The 18,097-nt window shown below is 39.5% G+C and overlaps 2 protein-coding genes across 5 annotated transcripts in view; one reads left to right on the top strand and one right to left on the bottom strand.

Moving 5' to 3' along the window:
- Positions 1 to 8,309, top strand: part of LHFPL6 (LHFPL tetraspan subfamily member 6) — a 29,289-nt gene extending 20,980 nt beyond the window's left edge. For all 3 annotated transcript variants that reach the window (XM_081942325.1, XM_081942327.1, XM_081942326.1), the window contains exons 3-4: positions 4,301 to 4,399; positions 5,537 to 8,309. In XM_081942325.1, coding sequence (XP_081798451.1) covers positions 4,301 to 4,399; positions 5,537 to 5,655 — 218 coding nt within the window. In that variant the 3' untranslated portion in view covers positions 5,656 to 8,309. The remainder of the gene's footprint in view (positions 1 to 4,300; positions 4,400 to 5,536) is intronic.
- Positions 8,310 to 10,370: 2,061 nt separating this feature from the next.
- Positions 10,371 to 18,097, bottom strand: part of NHLRC3 (NHL repeat containing 3) — a 16,444-nt gene continuing 8,717 nt past the window's right edge. For both annotated transcript variants that reach the window (XM_081941855.1, XM_081941856.1), the window contains exons 3-7: positions 17,346 to 17,499; positions 15,329 to 15,529; positions 13,468 to 13,559; positions 12,476 to 12,588; positions 10,371 to 11,408 (exon numbers count right to left, since the gene is read on the bottom strand). In XM_081941855.1, the coding sequence (XP_081797981.1) occupies positions 11,180 to 11,408; positions 12,476 to 12,588; positions 13,468 to 13,559; positions 15,329 to 15,529; positions 17,346 to 17,499 (789 nt within the window). In that variant the 3' untranslated portion in view covers positions 10,371 to 11,179. The remainder of the gene's footprint in view (positions 11,409 to 12,475; positions 12,589 to 13,467; positions 13,560 to 15,328; positions 15,530 to 17,345; positions 17,500 to 18,097) is intronic.

Below are 18,097 nucleotides of genomic sequence, written 5' to 3'. Positions count from 1 at the left end.
AGTGGCTTGAAAGCAGCTCCTCTGCCATCCCCCCCCCCCCCCATTCCCCTGCTGCCTTTCCCAAACACCTCCACCATTGCAAATACAGCCTGCTGTCTGGGTGGGAAATGCCTGGAACACAATAAAGCCCACCCACCACCTCCTGCTGGCAGGCTGGGGTGAGAGGTGAGGCAGAGAAGCCGGAGGGGAGCCGATCCGAGCCTTCCAAAAGAAAGAGGCTGGGGGGAAGTGTGTGTACTACAGCATGGCTCTTTGCCTGGCTTCCTGCCTCCTCCTGTGGTCTCCTCAGTGCTCGCTTGTGCTCTCCCTCCCCAAGTGTAGTTTGATTGCAGGTGGAGCCACGTTGCCTTTTCAAACTTGTAATCAGTGAAGCTGGGATATATTTTTATATAGTTTTATCCAGCTGTGTGTGTGAGAGAGAGAAATGAATGGGGGCCTGGGGAGGAAGTCACTACACTTGGGGAGGGAGAGCACAGTGAGGTTAAGCAGAGTCATCCACGGTGAGGCAGCAACTAGCTCAGCTTTTTCCTTTTACTTTTTTTTATGATGAGAGTGGTGAGGCTGTGCCTCACCTGCCTCACCTGACTGCACGTCACTGCTTTATACACTGCCCTTTGTTCTTTAATCTTTTGAGGATTGCATTAATTTGGCCATGATTTTCCAGAACTTCCCTTCCCTTCCCACCCATTCATTCTTCTTTCCTATGTTTATTTTGAAACTTAATCTTTATTCACTGAACTTGAAACTGGGCATTCATTTGTATAAACAAGATTAAATTGCTGTTTATTGTATGGGATAGCTTAGTCGATAGTTATTCCTTTACATTCTTGCAGTTTATTTCAACAGGAATTGCATATGATTTACATACGCTTCCTTTGTTTGAATTTTCATGAAGTTCTTCATATGTTATTTGACCTTTGGAAATGGTTCTTTTTATTATCTTATGTTCTTCTTGCTGTAACTGAAAATACTGGGAACAGAAACAATTTTTAAAATAGCTCTTCCTGTATATAAATCCCTCTTTGTCCTATTAACTGTTTTAGTTATGATTCTAAACTATGAAAAAGATTTGTAAGGAACTATCTTGGAGTTTATGCCATGAATTCACATGCCGCAATCAGTTACATCTTAGTTTCCTTTTATTTTTATTTCCACCTTGGGGGCAACTGCTTCATCCATTCATTTAGCAAAGGTGGGGAGCTATGGCCCCTTTATGACGACGCTGGCTCGGGAATTCTGAGAGTTGAAGTCCACAAGTCATAAAAGGGCTGTAGTTCCCCATCCGATTTAGAGCTTGAAGATGGATTGCATATTACTGCACAGACCCATAATTATAGAACTTTCTTAACTCCTCCTTTTTTCTGTCTTTTAACAATCCTTCATCAAGGTTGAGTTGAGGCGACTGAATGGAGTTGAGTGTTTATTGGCTGGATGCCCTTCCTGATGCCTATGTGGGGTTCGCAACAAACAATTACTCATTGCGCTCACAGAGAGAAATATCTGCTGCTACCTAGGAATGAACTCACAGCCTCCTGATTTTGAGGCGAGAACTCCACCTCTAGGCTACCGCACTGCTCTTCTGAACGCCTCCTAAATGCTTATAAATAATTTTAAATAAATGTACTGCTAAATGATTTTTTCTACAGGTAGTCCTTGACTTATAATATTTGTTTAGTGACAATTTGGACTTATAACTTTGAACGGTCACTAAACGATGGTTGTAATTTGAAGACTATGTCTATCTCTTTTTTAACATTGGCCTGAACTGCTGTATCCCTCTGACCTCTTCCTTCTGGGTAGTCTCTTTTCTTCTGGTCAACTGCAGGGCAGTTCAGATTGGAAAACTTCCATCTGGAGTTCCAGAGGGCTCAGGAGCAGGTGGTTTTCTCAATTGACAAACCCTTGTTGAACTTCCTGGTCTCTAATTTCACAACTCATCAGTAGATTAAATTTTATGAATGAATATGATTTGGATTTTTCTATTTGGTTTCTAGTCCGGTTCACATCTTATTAAAAATGTGCAGCTTCATTTCTTCTGCTTATATGAACAGTCCACTACCCCAGATGCTTGCCTCATCCCAAACACTTAGCCTCTAGGCTCAAATGAGCCGTAGTTCTCCCATCCCACTCACCCAAGCAGAGAGACTGCACTGCAATCTCTAGCCATATATGTAGCTGTCTGGAACAAGTACCTGGCTACAGAATCATGGTGTCATTACAGATTTCCGCACTTTGTATTTAAATGTAAGAAGAAATAATGAAACCTTGATAGCCAGGAGGTTCTTCCTCCTCCTCCTCCCCCCTCCCCCCATCCTCCTCCTCCCAAATACATACCCACAAGTATGAAGCATCAATTTAATTTTACCCATTTCATTGTGAAGCAAGGGCAAAGGGCTTGTTTTACCCCAAAACTGCCATATCTTAGGAAGTGGCACACTTAGAATAGAATAGAATAAAATAGAATAGAATTCTTTACTGGCCAGGTGTGATTTGTTAGTGATAGTCATAGGTTACTAATAAGCAATCAAATCATATTAGGAAACAAATAAAAAAATAAATTGTAAAGATACAAGCATTATTGAGAGGTTTTGTCACTTTAGTCACCTGGAGGGAGCCCTAATTGGCTCTTAGTTTTTCCTATTTGATTTCAGCATTTGAGGCTTCAAAGTGGGCAGGAGAGAGGACATTGTGCTGGATGATAAGTTAAGTAAAATTGGTAGGATCTTAAATAAAGCTGGTTCTTAGAAAAAAATAGAAAAAATTCAATTTAAAAATATTACTCTAGTGCAGCTGATGTAAGGAAAACCATTTTCTGGTGGACTGTGATGTAAAGCTGAAATGAATGCAAAACAGATCCCACAAAAACACTTCAAAGGAATAACTAGTGATAATCTGTCTGGATAGGTTTATTGATTTGATGTTAAATACATTGCATTTACTGATGGCTGTGCCTAAGGAATTGCTTCCAAGTGCATAAATTAAGGCACCCAATACATTTAGATTTAGATTATGTATTCTTAGAGGCAAACACTTTTGAAGAATTTAACAAGATATCAAAAATCATAAATGCATGCATGAATGCTGGGCAGGATGAATCACAAAAATAATAATTATATAACCAAGATAGGATAACATCTTCACTTAGATTGCTGACATGTACTTCTTCTCAACATTTGTATTAGGGTTTTTTTTTTTGTTTTTTTTTTTTGTGGGGCAGAGAATCAGATGAGCCTCTGCAGATAGCAATACTTGGTTGACCTGTCAAGCCTAAGAAGCAAGCAAGATTGAAACTTGGTTGTACTTGTGGTTTTCATAAGACTCCAGAACTGAAAGCTGGACTTACACATTCTGGAAGAAGACAGTTGTGAACAATTTCACAACTTGTCAGGAAGACTACATACTGCAAGTGCCCATAACATCACCCTAAGCTAAATTAAACCTGATGGAAACTCTTAAGAAAGATCAGCAATTCGGCCAGTTTTTCTTTGGTCCAATACAAATTTCCCCCTTGCTGTCAACATAGCACATGATGTTCAACTCATATACTTTAATCTCTCTATATAAAAGATAGTATATATACCACTCTCTATATACCACTCACTCATCAAGAAATCTCCAGAACTGTAAAGCCTACAAACTTGAAAATTGGCAAATTGGCTTTTAGGTGCTCGCTAAGAAAGGATTTTTTGAAATGACCATCAGATCATTAGTATTTCTTATACAGTAATTAACACGCTCTGATGCTAAGGTGTTCTACTCCCCCTCCCCACCTGAAAAGAACTCTGATCCATCTGCTAGTTACCTCACATTCCTTTACCTCAGTTCAAACTGGCAGACGTTCCACTCCTTCACTCAGGAGTGGTCTGGGGCTCCTTACAATACTAAGCGTCAGTACCTCACCAAATTGTCAACGCCTTCCTCCTCTGGAACGGCTTCCGGACTCAAGAAGGCGGGAGTGATATTCCCTTATGTGTTTCAATCACCGAATATCATTGAGCCAAAAGATTGAACCAGAGTGAACTGCATTTCTCCTGGATTGTCCGATCACATAGTTTCGTCGCAAAGCACAAGTATCCAGCTAGTTTTTCTATAAATTCAAAGGATTAACATTATATTTGGATTTTTTAGTTGTTCAGTAGAGAAAAAGTTAGAGCACTCAGTAGCCCACTCTTTTCTCAATGGTCCACCAACTGTGGACACAGAGACAGAGAGATAAACAGAAAATGAGGATTCTGCCTCCAGCCTTCATTCATTGGCTATGTAGTCCGGCTAAAATTATGTTGCTTTCTTTCACCTGTAGGTTTGTTGATTGGTTCTGGGTGTGCTCTCTATCCTCTGGGCTGGGACAGTGAAGAAGTCAGACAAGCCTGTGGCAATCTTTCCGACCAGTTTGAACTAGGTGAGTAATCCTAACCTTGTGGAAAATGGCCTTAAATGAAATGGATTCACAAAACAAAACCCGAAAGAGAAAAGCACACATGAATGAAAGAAGTTAAGAAAGAATCTTCTATTCTTTAAGAAATGGTACAGCTGCCCAGCCAGAATCTATACCTGACTAAAGTAAAGCCACTTCAGAGACTCATGCCTATGTGCTAGTTTAACTGTGGTTTGGTCTTGGCTGTGTTTGCATAACATGCTAAAATATAAATCATCTATAAACTGCAATTATTGGGTATGCTTAAATTGTAAAGCAATAATAATAATATAATTATAGACAAAATGTCCATCTTTTGATTGCAAAGAGGCCACACAGCTTGGATACTATGCTGATTCATCCTAGGTTCTTGGGAAAAACTCAATGCGTATGAAGGTCAGCACCAGCTACAGAGCTGGCAATTGTGATTTCACATTATTGTGTATATAATTTTTTAAAACCCATTATGGTTTTTAGACTGTAGCGTGAACTGCATCCTTAAGTATCTTTTCTTCCCTAATTTTTGCCTGCTCTATTACTTTAAATCTTGTAACGTGAGTCCTCTATTCCGTAAAGTTAAACTCATTTTGAAACAGTCATCCTGAATTGAATGTGGGGATCCTACATACAGAAATCAAAAAGGATTGTTCGTCCCCCCTGTTCATACTGCAGTAGAGGGGGAAATGCCCTTGTTTTCAGAGATGGTTCCTGATTCCTGAAGATATGCCCAAGTGCAAGCTAAACTAGGTGTAGGGGTGGATATCTGGACATTTTTGAATCTAAAAGGAGTTTTTAAACCCCTAAAAAAACCTGTGACGAGTGCCTGTTTTTATACTTACTCCCTCCCCAACTCCTACGCATTTGATCTGTGCAGGCATCTCTTGAAGGTAAGAAAACTTCAGGCCTTTGCCTATCTTCATACCAAGGAGCTACATGTTTACAACTTGGTGGGTGAGGAACAAATGAATATGGCCTATGAATACATGTGTTTTCCTTCAATTATTGAATACAGCATTAGAATGCTACTACCGGTAGTAACCCAAAGGGAGGGAGGAGGGGGGGGAAGATAGAGAAAAGGAGGACCAGACTTCCAATAATACTGTCTTTGTGTCTCCCCTGCAGGCACCTGTGAAATTGGCTGGGCTTACTATTGTACAGGAGGAGGAGCTGCAGGAGCAATGTTGATATGCACTTGGCTGGCCTGTTTCTCTGGCAAGAAACAAAAACAATATCCTTATTAAAGCCAGAGCAAAACAGAACAAAAAGAAAACAAGTTTTGGGGATAGGGGTGGGGTGGGGAACAGTTTGTACGTTTTCTTGAGAAGATGCATATTAACTCTTTATTGTAGCCAGATAAATGAAAACAAGAATCAGTGAAGTTGGAACTGATGTGTGATACTGTGAATAGGAAGGAGTTTCTCTGGGTCTTAAGGAGGATCTCAGAATCTTAGGGGGCCCTAGGTTCTAACTATATTCTTCCTTGCCAGTTATGGGCATCGGCCAACGACATGAAGTATCCCCTCTCATGAAGGGTGGGGAAAAGCGATAGGATTTTAGCACACTATCAGTTGAAAAGAGTTGAAGAACATTGTCTTCAAAGACAAAGATTGGGCCTTAGAAAAATTTCTCAGCAAATAGAGAAGGGAGCATTTCTTCTCCTTTGTAACCTGCTTGTACTGTGGAGCAAGCACCAATTTTCTTAGAAGTGTGGCTATCACTTGCGTATTTATAGGGAGACCTGTTTTTAGGCCTTAACACAGTTTGCCTTTAAGGGCATCACGAGCTGGCGGACTGGCCTTTTGCAGAGTATGGTGGGTTTTTTTTCTCTCGAATTTGAATCTGAAGTAGGCAGGGTCCTTCTTTGTGGGACTAAAAGCACAGCTTCCTACATTTGCACAGACACTTTCCCCTCAAACATACACAACAAACGTTAGCCTCGTGGATCAGTTTTTTTAAAAAAATGTACAGCCTTCAGGTATTTGACCAATCTGCCTGTGTATGTGTGTGTGTGTGTGTGTGTGTGTATGTAAGTAAAACAAAGCAGTTTGAGCAGTAAATTGCTGTGGCAGTTACTGTTACTCAGGCAAATTTCTAAAGCCAATATACATCTTGTCACCTCTGCCTAAAAGCACAAAAATCCACTCCAGACATTTGTTTGTCGTCACCTAAGCATATTACCAGCTCATTGTTTCGTTTACAGATTACATGCAGATTTGGCCAAATTACCTATTTTATAAAAGCCCGGGTAGTGAAATACATCTGCTTTTTCAAATGAAAAAAAAAACTGATTTTAATGGACAGTTGGAAACAGTAAGCTGGTGGGTGTAGAATGAATTTAAGACCACACGAACATATTCTTCAACTTCCAAATGCTTCCTTGAAGCAGATTTTCACATCAAGAAAAGCTTTCATATCACACACCTGTAGTGTGAAGTGTGATCAGCCCTAATTTTCATACTATTGTACGCATTCAAAAGACTTTTCATCCAAATGAACAAAGCCACATACATCGTTTCAGTGTATTTTCCCTTGAACTTCCTTTCCCTGTACATTTAAAATATTTATTAAGAACTTTTTTTTCATAGATTTAAGGCCATTTTTTTTAAAAAAAGAAAGAAATGCAAGAGAGAGAAAAGGGAGGAAAAACACATTTAAAGAATATATGATTTCTGACATGCTTTTCAACAGATAATTATAATCTTATTATCCTCCCTCCCTCTTAGATATTATGTTCCTTCAACTCCTTATTTAATCCATATCTTTCTTAATCTTCATCAATGTATTTTCCCTTGAACTTCCATTTTCATCCATGGTCAACCATACACACTCTATGCCTTTTTCTTAAGCATGATACACACAAACCTCTTTCCTTTATCAGGTAATTAAAACAAGAAAAAGGGAACATTTCCCCTCAATGCCAAGCTTTCCCTCTCCTCCTTCCCTTGGAGAGAATTAACATATGATATAACTATGTCCTTTACTCCTCTCCTTCCTTCATATATTTACTGGGAAGGACAGCAGGGGAAATATCACTACCTCTGCTCATAACTCTCATGTGAAGGGAAGGGTTGCACAATGCTTGCTGCAATGCAAAATCTGTTTTACGTAGATAGAGCACACCTATTTCGATGATGCACAAGGCCCCACAGGCCAGGCCACCAGTTTTATTTCTTTGCAACCACTACATTCCCTGCGTATCTTATCATTGCTACGGGATACAAAGGCTGCAACCAGAATGTTCCAACCGAAATATTTCAGAAGGGATCGGATCCGCAAACCACCATTATTGGAGTTGGAACATTCAGGGACAAAATGCTTTGCCCCTCCCACTCCATTGCATTATGGGGGAAAGACCCCCCTCCTAATACCAATACTGTGGAATAGAGCAGTTGCAATAAGTACTCTGTGCACTTAGTTTGTTTTTTTGTGTGTGTGCGTGTGATAAATTTGAATTTCAGTATTATGCCACATTTTAAGCAAACGACTCTAATGGACTTACGGGCCATTTTTTTTCTCCAGTATTTTATATAGTGTAGATGTGATCTCAAGTTTTACTGTCATTTTCAGAACTATATCAATTTTATTAATCTCAACATTTTCTATGTTATTAAAAATGCAATATTATAATCAACATATGTAGCCTTTTAGATAAGAGTATTCCTACAAAGGGACACCTCGGTCCAGTGACACTAATGTGTATGGCACAGTAGAATATTACTACTTATACAAGGGCAATGAAAAGCATCTTCCAGGTTTTATTACTAATACTGTTAGTAATTATTGTTGTATTGTGCTGTATTGTTTATTTTAATATTCATTTTTATAATGCAATATAAAATGTACTATTTTGTTAGTACTTTAGAATCTGTATAAATAAATGTTGTCTTCAACTGTACATTTTTCCTCCTGTAATCAAGCATTTGGCTTAGTCCTAAACCTAATCAAATGCTGACTGCCTATGGTTTAATCTTTCCCCGTATGGCTCATAGGAACGAGATATTTGCAGACATGATGCCTTACCATGTGCTGGAACAGAACTCAACAGAATAAGGGGGAAATTGGTGCCCTTGCTTCCTTTTACAACAGTGGGCATCAACCTTCCTAATGCCGTGACCCTTTAATAACAGTTCCTCATGTTGTGGTGACCCCCAACCATTAAATTATTGTTTTCTGTATTTTTATGTCTTTTCCGATGGTCTTAGGTGACCCCTGTGAAAGGGTCGTTCGACCCCCAAAGGGGTCCCGACCCACAGGTTGAGAACCATTGTTTTACAAAAAGGGAAGGGTTAAAAGGTCCCAACCACTTATGCCTCCTAATGCAAAGCTGCCTGGCTCCTCTGGCAGCAGAGAAGAGGTACCAGCAGTAGCCCTTGTCTCTGTATGTGGAATCAAGTTCCAAAATGGTCATAAAAGGGGAGTTGTACATGGAATGCTTTTGGGCCCTGAACCCATGGCTCTTTTAGATGTAGGACCTGAAATATCAGAATATATGTGAATATTTTGGAAAGAGTAGACAGGTAGTCCTAGACTTACAACCACAATTGAGTCCATTGTACGACTCTTCTTGCCACAATTAAGTGAATCACTGCAGTCGTTAGTACCGTATTTTTCAGACTATAAGACGCACCCGTGTATAAGACACACCAAGATTTCAAAGAGGTAAGAAAAAAACGTTTTTGCCTTCCCTGGCCCCCAGGAGCACTCTGCAGGCTTTAGGACGACTAGGGTAAGGCAAAAACTCCCCCGTTTTTCACCAAAACAGGCATTTTTCCCTTCCCCCAGCCCTTCTGAAGCCCACGGAGTGCTTCTGGGGGATGGGAGAAGGCAAAAACACCCCCGCTTTGGTGAAAAATGGGATACGGGGCGGGGCTTCGGGAGGCGAAAGATGGCTAAGACGCACCAACATTTCCACACTCTTTGGGGGGGGAGGGGAAGAAAGTTGCGTCTTATACTCCAAAAAATAAGGTAAGTTAGTAACACGGTTGTTAAGTGAATTGGGCTTCCCCATTGACTTTTGCTTGTCAGAAGGTTGCAAAAGGGGGATAACATGACTGGGACATGGCAACCGTCATAAGCATGAGTCATCAAGCATCTGAATTTTGATTGCGTGACCGTGGGAATGCTGCAATGGTTGTAAGGGGGATGTGAAAAACGGTCATAAGTCACTTTTTTCGGTGCCGTAATTTTTGAATAGTCACTAAACAAACTGTTGTAAATCGAGGAAAGGTGAATTATTCCAGTGACCAGAGCAACTTTCATTAAAATAATATGGAAATGTTCCAGAACTAAGGTAACAGATATTTCTCATGCAGAGGTCAGTTCCCAATCAGCAGAAGCTCCTTGCTGGACTTTTTTCCAGTATGTGTATGTGTGTTATAATATAGAAGTGATTTGCCATTGCCTCCTAGGATTCTTTTAGCTCACAATCCTGTGATTTCAGGTTCAAAGCAACGTAGGTCAAAGTTGTTACTATCCTAATGTCTTGCAGGAACTTTTGGAGCAGAGTAACAAAGATGCAAAGCTCGGAGGAACAATGTTAGTTAATTGATAGATGGATTACATGTCATCAGGTTTTTGATTCCTGGGGACCACATCACAACACAGACGCACCTCAACATTGGAATATCATTTCCAAGACCTTTGTGGCCGCTCTATGGAGCTCCAATCTGCAGCCTTTTTTCTGGACTGCTTATTTCTTTATGTCGATGGTTGATTCTAAAAGGCCGAGGCTATCTGCTATCTTGATGAAAGCATTGTCAATTCTAAGGTGGTGGTTCTACCCGCTGTCCTTAAGTTGGTCTTCTTTACATTTAATTTATGTTAGTCACAAATGGTTTACATATAATGCTGTCTTTAACATGTTAATAACATATCCATATCCCAAGGAGTGCTTTTCTGTGCAGATTATCAATTGCTGTTAGTTCTGGTCTGCTTAAAAAAACAACGAACATGTTCATTATTCAGAAAAAGTTTCTTTAAAAGATGAGAACCACCACAATAATGAGTATAAAACAAGGCAACTATAATGTATGGGACTGGTTTGGTAGGCTGAACAGTCACAACATACCATATTTTTTAAAATATCCATTTCAGAGTACTATACCAAAATATAACAGGAAAACAAATCAGCAATTGAAGGAACGCTTTAAGTTGCCTTTGAATAGGGGCTGTGCTTAGAAAAACCTTCAGTGGACAGGGATTGCCACTAGTCCAGGCTCTGTTAATGCTGAAGTATAATATGTGTTTTTCAAAGATCTTATTTGCTCATGGACTAGGAGTTGCTCCCGGAGATTACTGCAATACCCCCCCCCCCCGCCCACTCTGTTTGTTTATTTAATCAAATATTCTGTTGTCTCCCACTGACTGTAAACAAATTTAAGGCTGGCAATGAAACCACTGCAAGCACATAACTCTGATTATGTTAAAAGAATGAACAGAAAAACTCTTGGAATTTTATTGCAAGACAAATATGAAAAACCAATTAAAACACGGCCTGTAAAACTTGGCTAAAATACTGAAAGACAAACTAGTCCCTGAGATAAATGCACAGAATTCATCATTAGTTATTTCAAGTATTGCACAAATGGGGAGAGCAGGCCATCAAGTAGAGCAAAATCCCTCCGTCAGCTACTCCTAGAGATCCCCCCCGCCCCACCCCAACTAGCACAGCAATCAGCTGTGAGACAGAGAGTCTAAGAACTGCAGTCCACCGCATCAAGTTGTGACAGAGCTTCCACACTTGCTTGTATGGCATGAAAGATATCGTTAGTCCAAAGGTACGTATTTCTGTACTTGTTCAGCTCCAATTTCTGCCACATATATGGCTCCAGTACTTAAGCTGACATCCAGAAGGTGAGGCTTGACTTCTCTTGCAAGCTGGATTGTGTCCACTACAATGCAATCCCCAATTAATCCTACTGGTGGGGCTGCCAAAATAGAAATCTTATTAACGTTTAGGTGGGCCACAATTATATGCTGCTGATCAGGAGTAAACCTGTAAATGGAAGAGGAAAAAAAGGAAACTTAAAAGAAAAGGAAACACCAAATCTTAAAAGACCCTATTCTGTGAGCAATATGTATTTCTGTTGGATCTGAGGCAACACTACTGTCTCTCTAGATACCCACACTGCCTGAAATGCTGTCCTAAGAGCTTTTTGAAAATCCTACTGGTGGGATTCTGTGTCATCGAGCCAATTTTCAACGGAGATGTTGGGTACAAATTGAGAAAAGTGACAGTTGACAATAAGAAAAAAACTAGACTGTAGTTCTTTGGACAAAAAATCATTATCTGAATATATGAAATATGGGTATTTAAAAAAAAACCAATAGTAAACAAGCATGATCCGTGGACTTGGTCCAGGGATACCATTCTTTCATACAGTTCCAAAATAATGTGAAATTATTCCACATGAAAAGGTATGTCAATAAAAGAATGCATAAAATCCCACCTCTTCACTGCAAGTATACATTTTAAATAGAATGGAAATTATTCAAATTGTCCATGATCCAAAACAGGGTGTGGGGTTTCTCGCTTAAGAAAACAATTTTCATCTAGATTTTACCCTTCCTAGAACTCAACATTCCCTTTCCCTCAAACATATTGGGGATAGGAATGTATGTGAAACAAAGACAAATATCGTCTCCCATTCTAGTTTGTTTCCAACTCCATTCATTGAATACTTGGATCCCACCCAAATGCTATTTTAAAATATCAGGCAGTTTCATGGTATCTTCCAGTAAAGTAAAATTGAGCTTTTTAAGGTCAGAGTCACAGAAAAAGTGCCAGGATTACCAGCCGCTGGCAGATCACTTTCAAAATATACCAGTTATGAAAAATTTATAACTAAGGTGATCACATTTCAAAATCGGGGGGATGTGAATTGTTAGTGAACCCACTGGTGCGGTCAGAGTGCTACCTTACTTGGCTCTATCCTAGGAATTGAAACCTTCATCAGAAATCCTATACACAAAGGGATTCTTGTTCAACAATAGTTAGTTGAAAGGTTTTTCTCTTCCATCCAATGGACACACACTGGCATGCATACACATAGATAACTATACCTTACAGAGTAAGGACCATCTTCTGTGAAGCAGTTATCCCAAGATCCTAACCATTCCCCAGTATTTTTTGCAAAAACCTGGATTCTCCAGTTGGCTCTATCCGCAACCCAGACCTGGTACAAAGAAAGACACTGTTCTGAGCACCAAGAAAGAAATACACAAACATTTTCTAACTTAAACAGATTGTTCTCGAAATTAATAATCAGCTTCTCATTATCCTATGTCGGGGAGGAACCAAATCTTGATATTCAAGCAATATGTATCACTTTCATCCACCCAAATGGTTTGCATAGCCTCAAGGCAACCATTCAATCATTTTTAAGGGCATTGGGAGTGGAGGGAGGTCTGGGGACTAAAAAAAGTCAAGCTGGCAAACTGCACAAGTGAAACTCTCTTCCTTTTGTATGTGTGTTATCTTGCGCACGTACAAAGTGCTGAGACAATAAAAGCTATATGGCTGTTTACTTGGCCAACAGTATCCTCATCAGTGTGGTTAGAGGTATTCTAATGTTTTATGGTTTCCCCAGTTGCAATGTATGGCTGTGAAAGTTGGACCATAAGGAAGGCTGAGCGTCAAAGAATTGAGGCCTTTGAACTACGGTGCTGGAGAAGACTCCTGTGAGTCCCTTGGATTGCAAGGCGATGAAACCAGTCAGTCCTAGAGGAGATCAACCCTGACTGCTCTTTAGAAGGCCAGATCCTGAAGATGAAACTCAAATACTTTGGCCACCTAATGAGAAGGCAGGACTCACTGGAGAAGAGCCTAATGCTGGGAAAGATTGAGGGCAAAAGAAAAAGGGGACGACAGAGAATGAGGTGGCTGAATGGAGCCACCGAAGCAGTAGGCATGAGCTTGAATGGACTCTGTGAGATGGTAGAGGATAGGAAGGCCTGGAGAAAGGTTGTCCATGGGGTCGTGATGGGTCAGACACAACTTCACAACAACAAAAATGTTTTATGCTATTATGTCAAAATTATCATTGCTCCCTTACCCGCCCAACCGAATCCACAGTTACACTGTGTGGAATCCTGAACTGTGTAGGAGCAGTACCGTTTTCTCCACGTAGCCATAGAATCTTTAAATCTGTGGGTAAAAAGATGTTGATGAAGCATTATTTCCTGCAATGAGTTTACAGTATAATACAGTATCAGGATTAAAACAAAGGCAGGAGTAGAGAACCCACAGAGTCCAGGGATATGAATAGACCTTTTATAGTGCTAATTCATACCCCTAATCAGGATATAAAGGATATAAAAAATGAGTGCAAACACACACTTTTAGGCTTTTAACTCAATTTTTACTTTAAAAACTACAAAACTGCTTTTGAAATAAAACAAAAGATTGCCTCACAATTTAAAGGAGTTTAACGTATTGTAAAGAATAGCCATGCTATTCTATCACAAGAGAAAGGAAAACTGAAGGCCTATTATTAGGAAAAATAAAGCAGGTATATTTGTGTCATAAAAATTCAGAAAATACCATGTTATATTTCACTGATATGCATTAAATGATATAATCTAGCTTTCCATTGCAGAATACTACATTAGGAGTTCAGCTTTCTGACTATTAACATAACGCGATATCTATTTTCGTTCTGCAAGATAACGCTATTTAAGATATGTTTAAGATCTTCAGATATCACCAGAACATATTGAAAAAGTATTCGAAACTTATAAAAAGATAAGGTACCAGTAAATTTGCAGCATTAATTGTATGCATATTGGTGGCTTATGACTGCAGAGGCCCTAAAATCATAATCTATGAGTCACCAAGAATTGAGGTATATGGGAAAAGAAACAATTTCCTTATTTAGAATCTTATAATCAGTGCAAATGTCTTACGGCAAGTGGCTGCACCTCCAAAAACCAGGGTGGATTTGATTTAATCAAGTCGATTTAAATCACAATTTAAATCACAATTTAAATCACTAGTAAAACGGCTTGATTTAAATCAACTTGATTTAAATCATAATTTTTAAAGAGCAACCGTCAACTCTGTCCCACAGCAGCTCCTCTAACCCGCTGTTGACTCACGACAGTCCCAATATTGCAGAATATACAGCCTCATGCTACATAACTAAGCTCCATTTCATGCTGAATAAACAAAATTATTAATGCATCTTAAATAGAAAATTATCTTTAGATAGATTTTTATTCCAAAAGCATTTTATTAAAATAAATTCCGATTTAATTTTTTTAAAAAAATGATTTTTAAACTTTTTTTTTAAATCATCGGTTTTTATCCAAAAACCTTGGTTAATCTCAAAAAAGCTAAGCAGAATTGAACCTGGTTAATGCTTGAAAATGAGAGCCTACCTGGAAGCACCATCACTGTAGGCTAGACTGTAAAGTTTAAAAATAATATGCTGGAAAGAAGATAATGTTGGCATATTGTTGCCAAGAAAACCACATGGAGTCATTCATGTGGTCCAAAACTAATGCTGATTGCATCAAACACAAACCACTTAACCACTCCTAATGTGTTCCCTTATCACAGAAAAAGCCACTAAAGCAGCCTTTCACAGTCTTATGTCTCCAGATATGAGTCTCTTATTCTATAAATTATAGTCCAGCCCAGGGGTCACCAAACCCTGATCTGTAGACCGGCACTGGGCCACAGCATGCCAGAAACTGGGCCACGCAAACAAGCAAAGCTCCAGCCGCAGGATGCAGGCAGCAAGCAAAACCACACACCCTCCGGTTCGCGGAAAAACTTCTCTCCATGGCACCCATCTCTGGTGCCTAAAAGGTTGGGGGGCCGCTGGTCCAATCAATATATCAGATTATGAAATGGTTTATCAGCACATTAGAAATAAAAGCCGCCATCAACATTTAAAACATACATTTGCTTACCTTTTGTCAATTTGAGCAAGCGGTTATTTAGTCCTCCATCACCGTCCACAATGTAAATGTTTCCAGTTGATTCCACAAAAACTTCTGCTGGTTGGTCAAACTGTAGAGGGTCTGTATCAGAACCTGCTGTACCTGGAGTACCTATGACTTGAAGGAGTTCACCGAAAGGGCTGTACTGTTTCACTGTATGGCCATATTTTCCTGCATCAAGGAGAAGTTGAGACTTTCCAACAAAGTCACGTGTATTACAAATTTAAAGATAAAATAATAATTTATTCCCTACCTTGTTCAGAGGAAAATTGGTACAACTTCTGGATTCTATTGGTTGTCCTTGACTTACAACCATTTGTGCAGTGACTATTCGAAGTTACAATGTCACTGAAAATGGTGACTTATGACCACTTTTCACCCTTACAACCATAGCAGCATCCCCATGGTCATATCATCAAAATGTGGACACCTGGTGACTGGTTCATATTTATGGTGGTTGCAGTGTGGTGGGGTCATGTGGATCACCTTTTGCAACCTTCTGACAGGCAGTCAATGAGGATGCCAGATTCACTTAACAACAGTATTACTAACTGAGCAACGGTAGCAAGAATGGTCATAAAATGGGGCAAAACTCAATAATAATGTCTTACTTAGCAGCACAAATTTTAGGCTCAGTTGTGGTCGTAAGTTGAGGACTACCTGTATAGAACCTTTCTGCTCTGCATCACAGAGAGTTGCTCATAATGAACCCTTGTTCCTGTTCTTTCTCTCACTACCCCTTGATTAGCAACTCCTTTTCTTCTTCATTCTCCTGAAAGTTTGAATAAGTAAGAAGATCTGCAGAGGTGTGAAAAGAATGTGGCTAAATCTCTGTTCAAGAATATGGTGCAAGCTGCAGATACCTCATATAGCCAAATTTTAATTAAACATTCAATGCTACAATATTTGGAGAACAGATTTTTTTTGGTCAAGCATAAAAAAGAATCAGGCTGCAACCACGTCGGTTGTAGTGCTATACTTGTGAAGACACTAAAAATGGTGCACCAACAGTGCCAGGTGTCTTTTGTTCTCACACTGCCCAAAGCCTTCAATGCTACTGTCCATTAACAATCCCCTTTCTCCCCACTCTGATGGGGAGAAATGCCTTACTAAAACAGGAATGCAGTCATCAGCTCTCTGCACTGCATGCTTTGTAGGAGCTGTATCGTAGCCAAATTGCGCACTTATTTGGGCATTACCTGCAGAACCTTTCACAGTGTGTGTGAGATTCTGGGGCTTGCACGGATGTGCCGTCACCTCTCCTCATTCACAGAATTTCAAAAAGCACACCAGCTGCTGATGCCAACTCCCATGAAGTATCCCTACCGTATTTTTCTATCACTGAAAACCCATTAGGGAGATGAAATAGATACATCAAGGACTTTTGATTACTATGACTAGAAACCTTCTTGGTGGAAGCATGCTTGGCTTTACAGATTAACAGAGTTGGAAGGGACCTTATAGGTCATCTAGTCCAACCCCCTGCCCAAGCAGGAGACCCTACACCATTTCTGACAAATGGCAGTCCAATCTCTTGGGATACTGGCTTAACAAGGTCAACCTGGGTCAGAAGTAAGCAACCTAACCAACTGTTGAGTTTTGAAGACCCTCATTTTAGGTTTGATTATTGGTTATTATATGCTGACATTTTAATGATGACAGAGAGTTTCTCATTATTGATGCTTTTTAAATTAAATATTGATACGAGGTCTTAAAATGACTATCTTTCAGATTTCTTTGCCGTTGACCACGCTCACTTGGCCTTCTGGGATTTGAAAACTGAAATATCTGGAGTACCAGACTGATACTCTATATGTTTCTTGTAAATATATATGACCTACAGTATATGTTTAATCTTGGGTTCCAATTTATTTTGGGGAAGGACCGCATCTCAATTTAAATTCAATCCAAAATATACTTCAGTTGCAAAACATAAGACACCCAACAGCATTCTTTATCCACGTTAAACAACAATATTTCTACGTACCATTTCCTATATCTGTGATCCACACAGAGCTTCCATTAGGTGTGTTCAGTGCAAAGATTCCATGGGGCATCTCAATGGTGGCTGTTTTCCACGTTTGTACAAGATAGCCTTCCTCTGAGAATACTGAGACCTTTGGCACGTCATCATTACCTCTCTCAAGGTGCACAAAGATAACAAAAAAGAGAATCAGAAAGGTATGGCAGACAGAAAAACCCAACCATTTTTTCATTACTTATACAGTAAATAGCTTTAATTAAGCATTAGTCTATTGTAACTCCAAAGAGGCTGACCAAGTATAGTTACCTCCAAAAAACCAAGGAAAATAAATAATTTTATAAATACTAGTCATTTCGCCCCTCTCAGGTTTTTTAAGAGTGCGCCAGTGCAGCTATGTAAAAGGAAAGTAATTGGTGTGTCCAAAAAGATCACAGAAACTAATGTTGCTGGAAAGTCAATGTAGTAGTACAATAGATGACATCCATCATTTTGGGTGCTGATTGAAAAAATTGTTACTGCTGTTTTGAGAAAATTAGTCCACCCTTCCATAACCCAAGCATCCTTCAATTGTGCAGACATTAATTTTAAAAATGGCCACATTGGCTAGGAAATTCTACGTTTGGAATGCCAAATATAAGAAAGGTATCCAAGTATTTAGCGCAAGGCATTCTTGTCAAAAGATAGAGAAAAATACTTTCAGAAAGCTTTACAGCAGCCCAAGAAGAGGATGGCCTTTCCCTCTTGCTTGTTCTCAA

This window comes from Natrix helvetica (genome assembly GCF_964273705.1).
Source record: "Natrix helvetica genome assembly, chromosome: 2".
Taxonomy (NCBI): domain Eukaryota; kingdom Metazoa; phylum Chordata; class Lepidosauria; order Squamata; family Natricidae; genus Natrix; species Natrix helvetica.
This window is presented reverse-complemented; position numbering and strand designations above follow the sequence as displayed.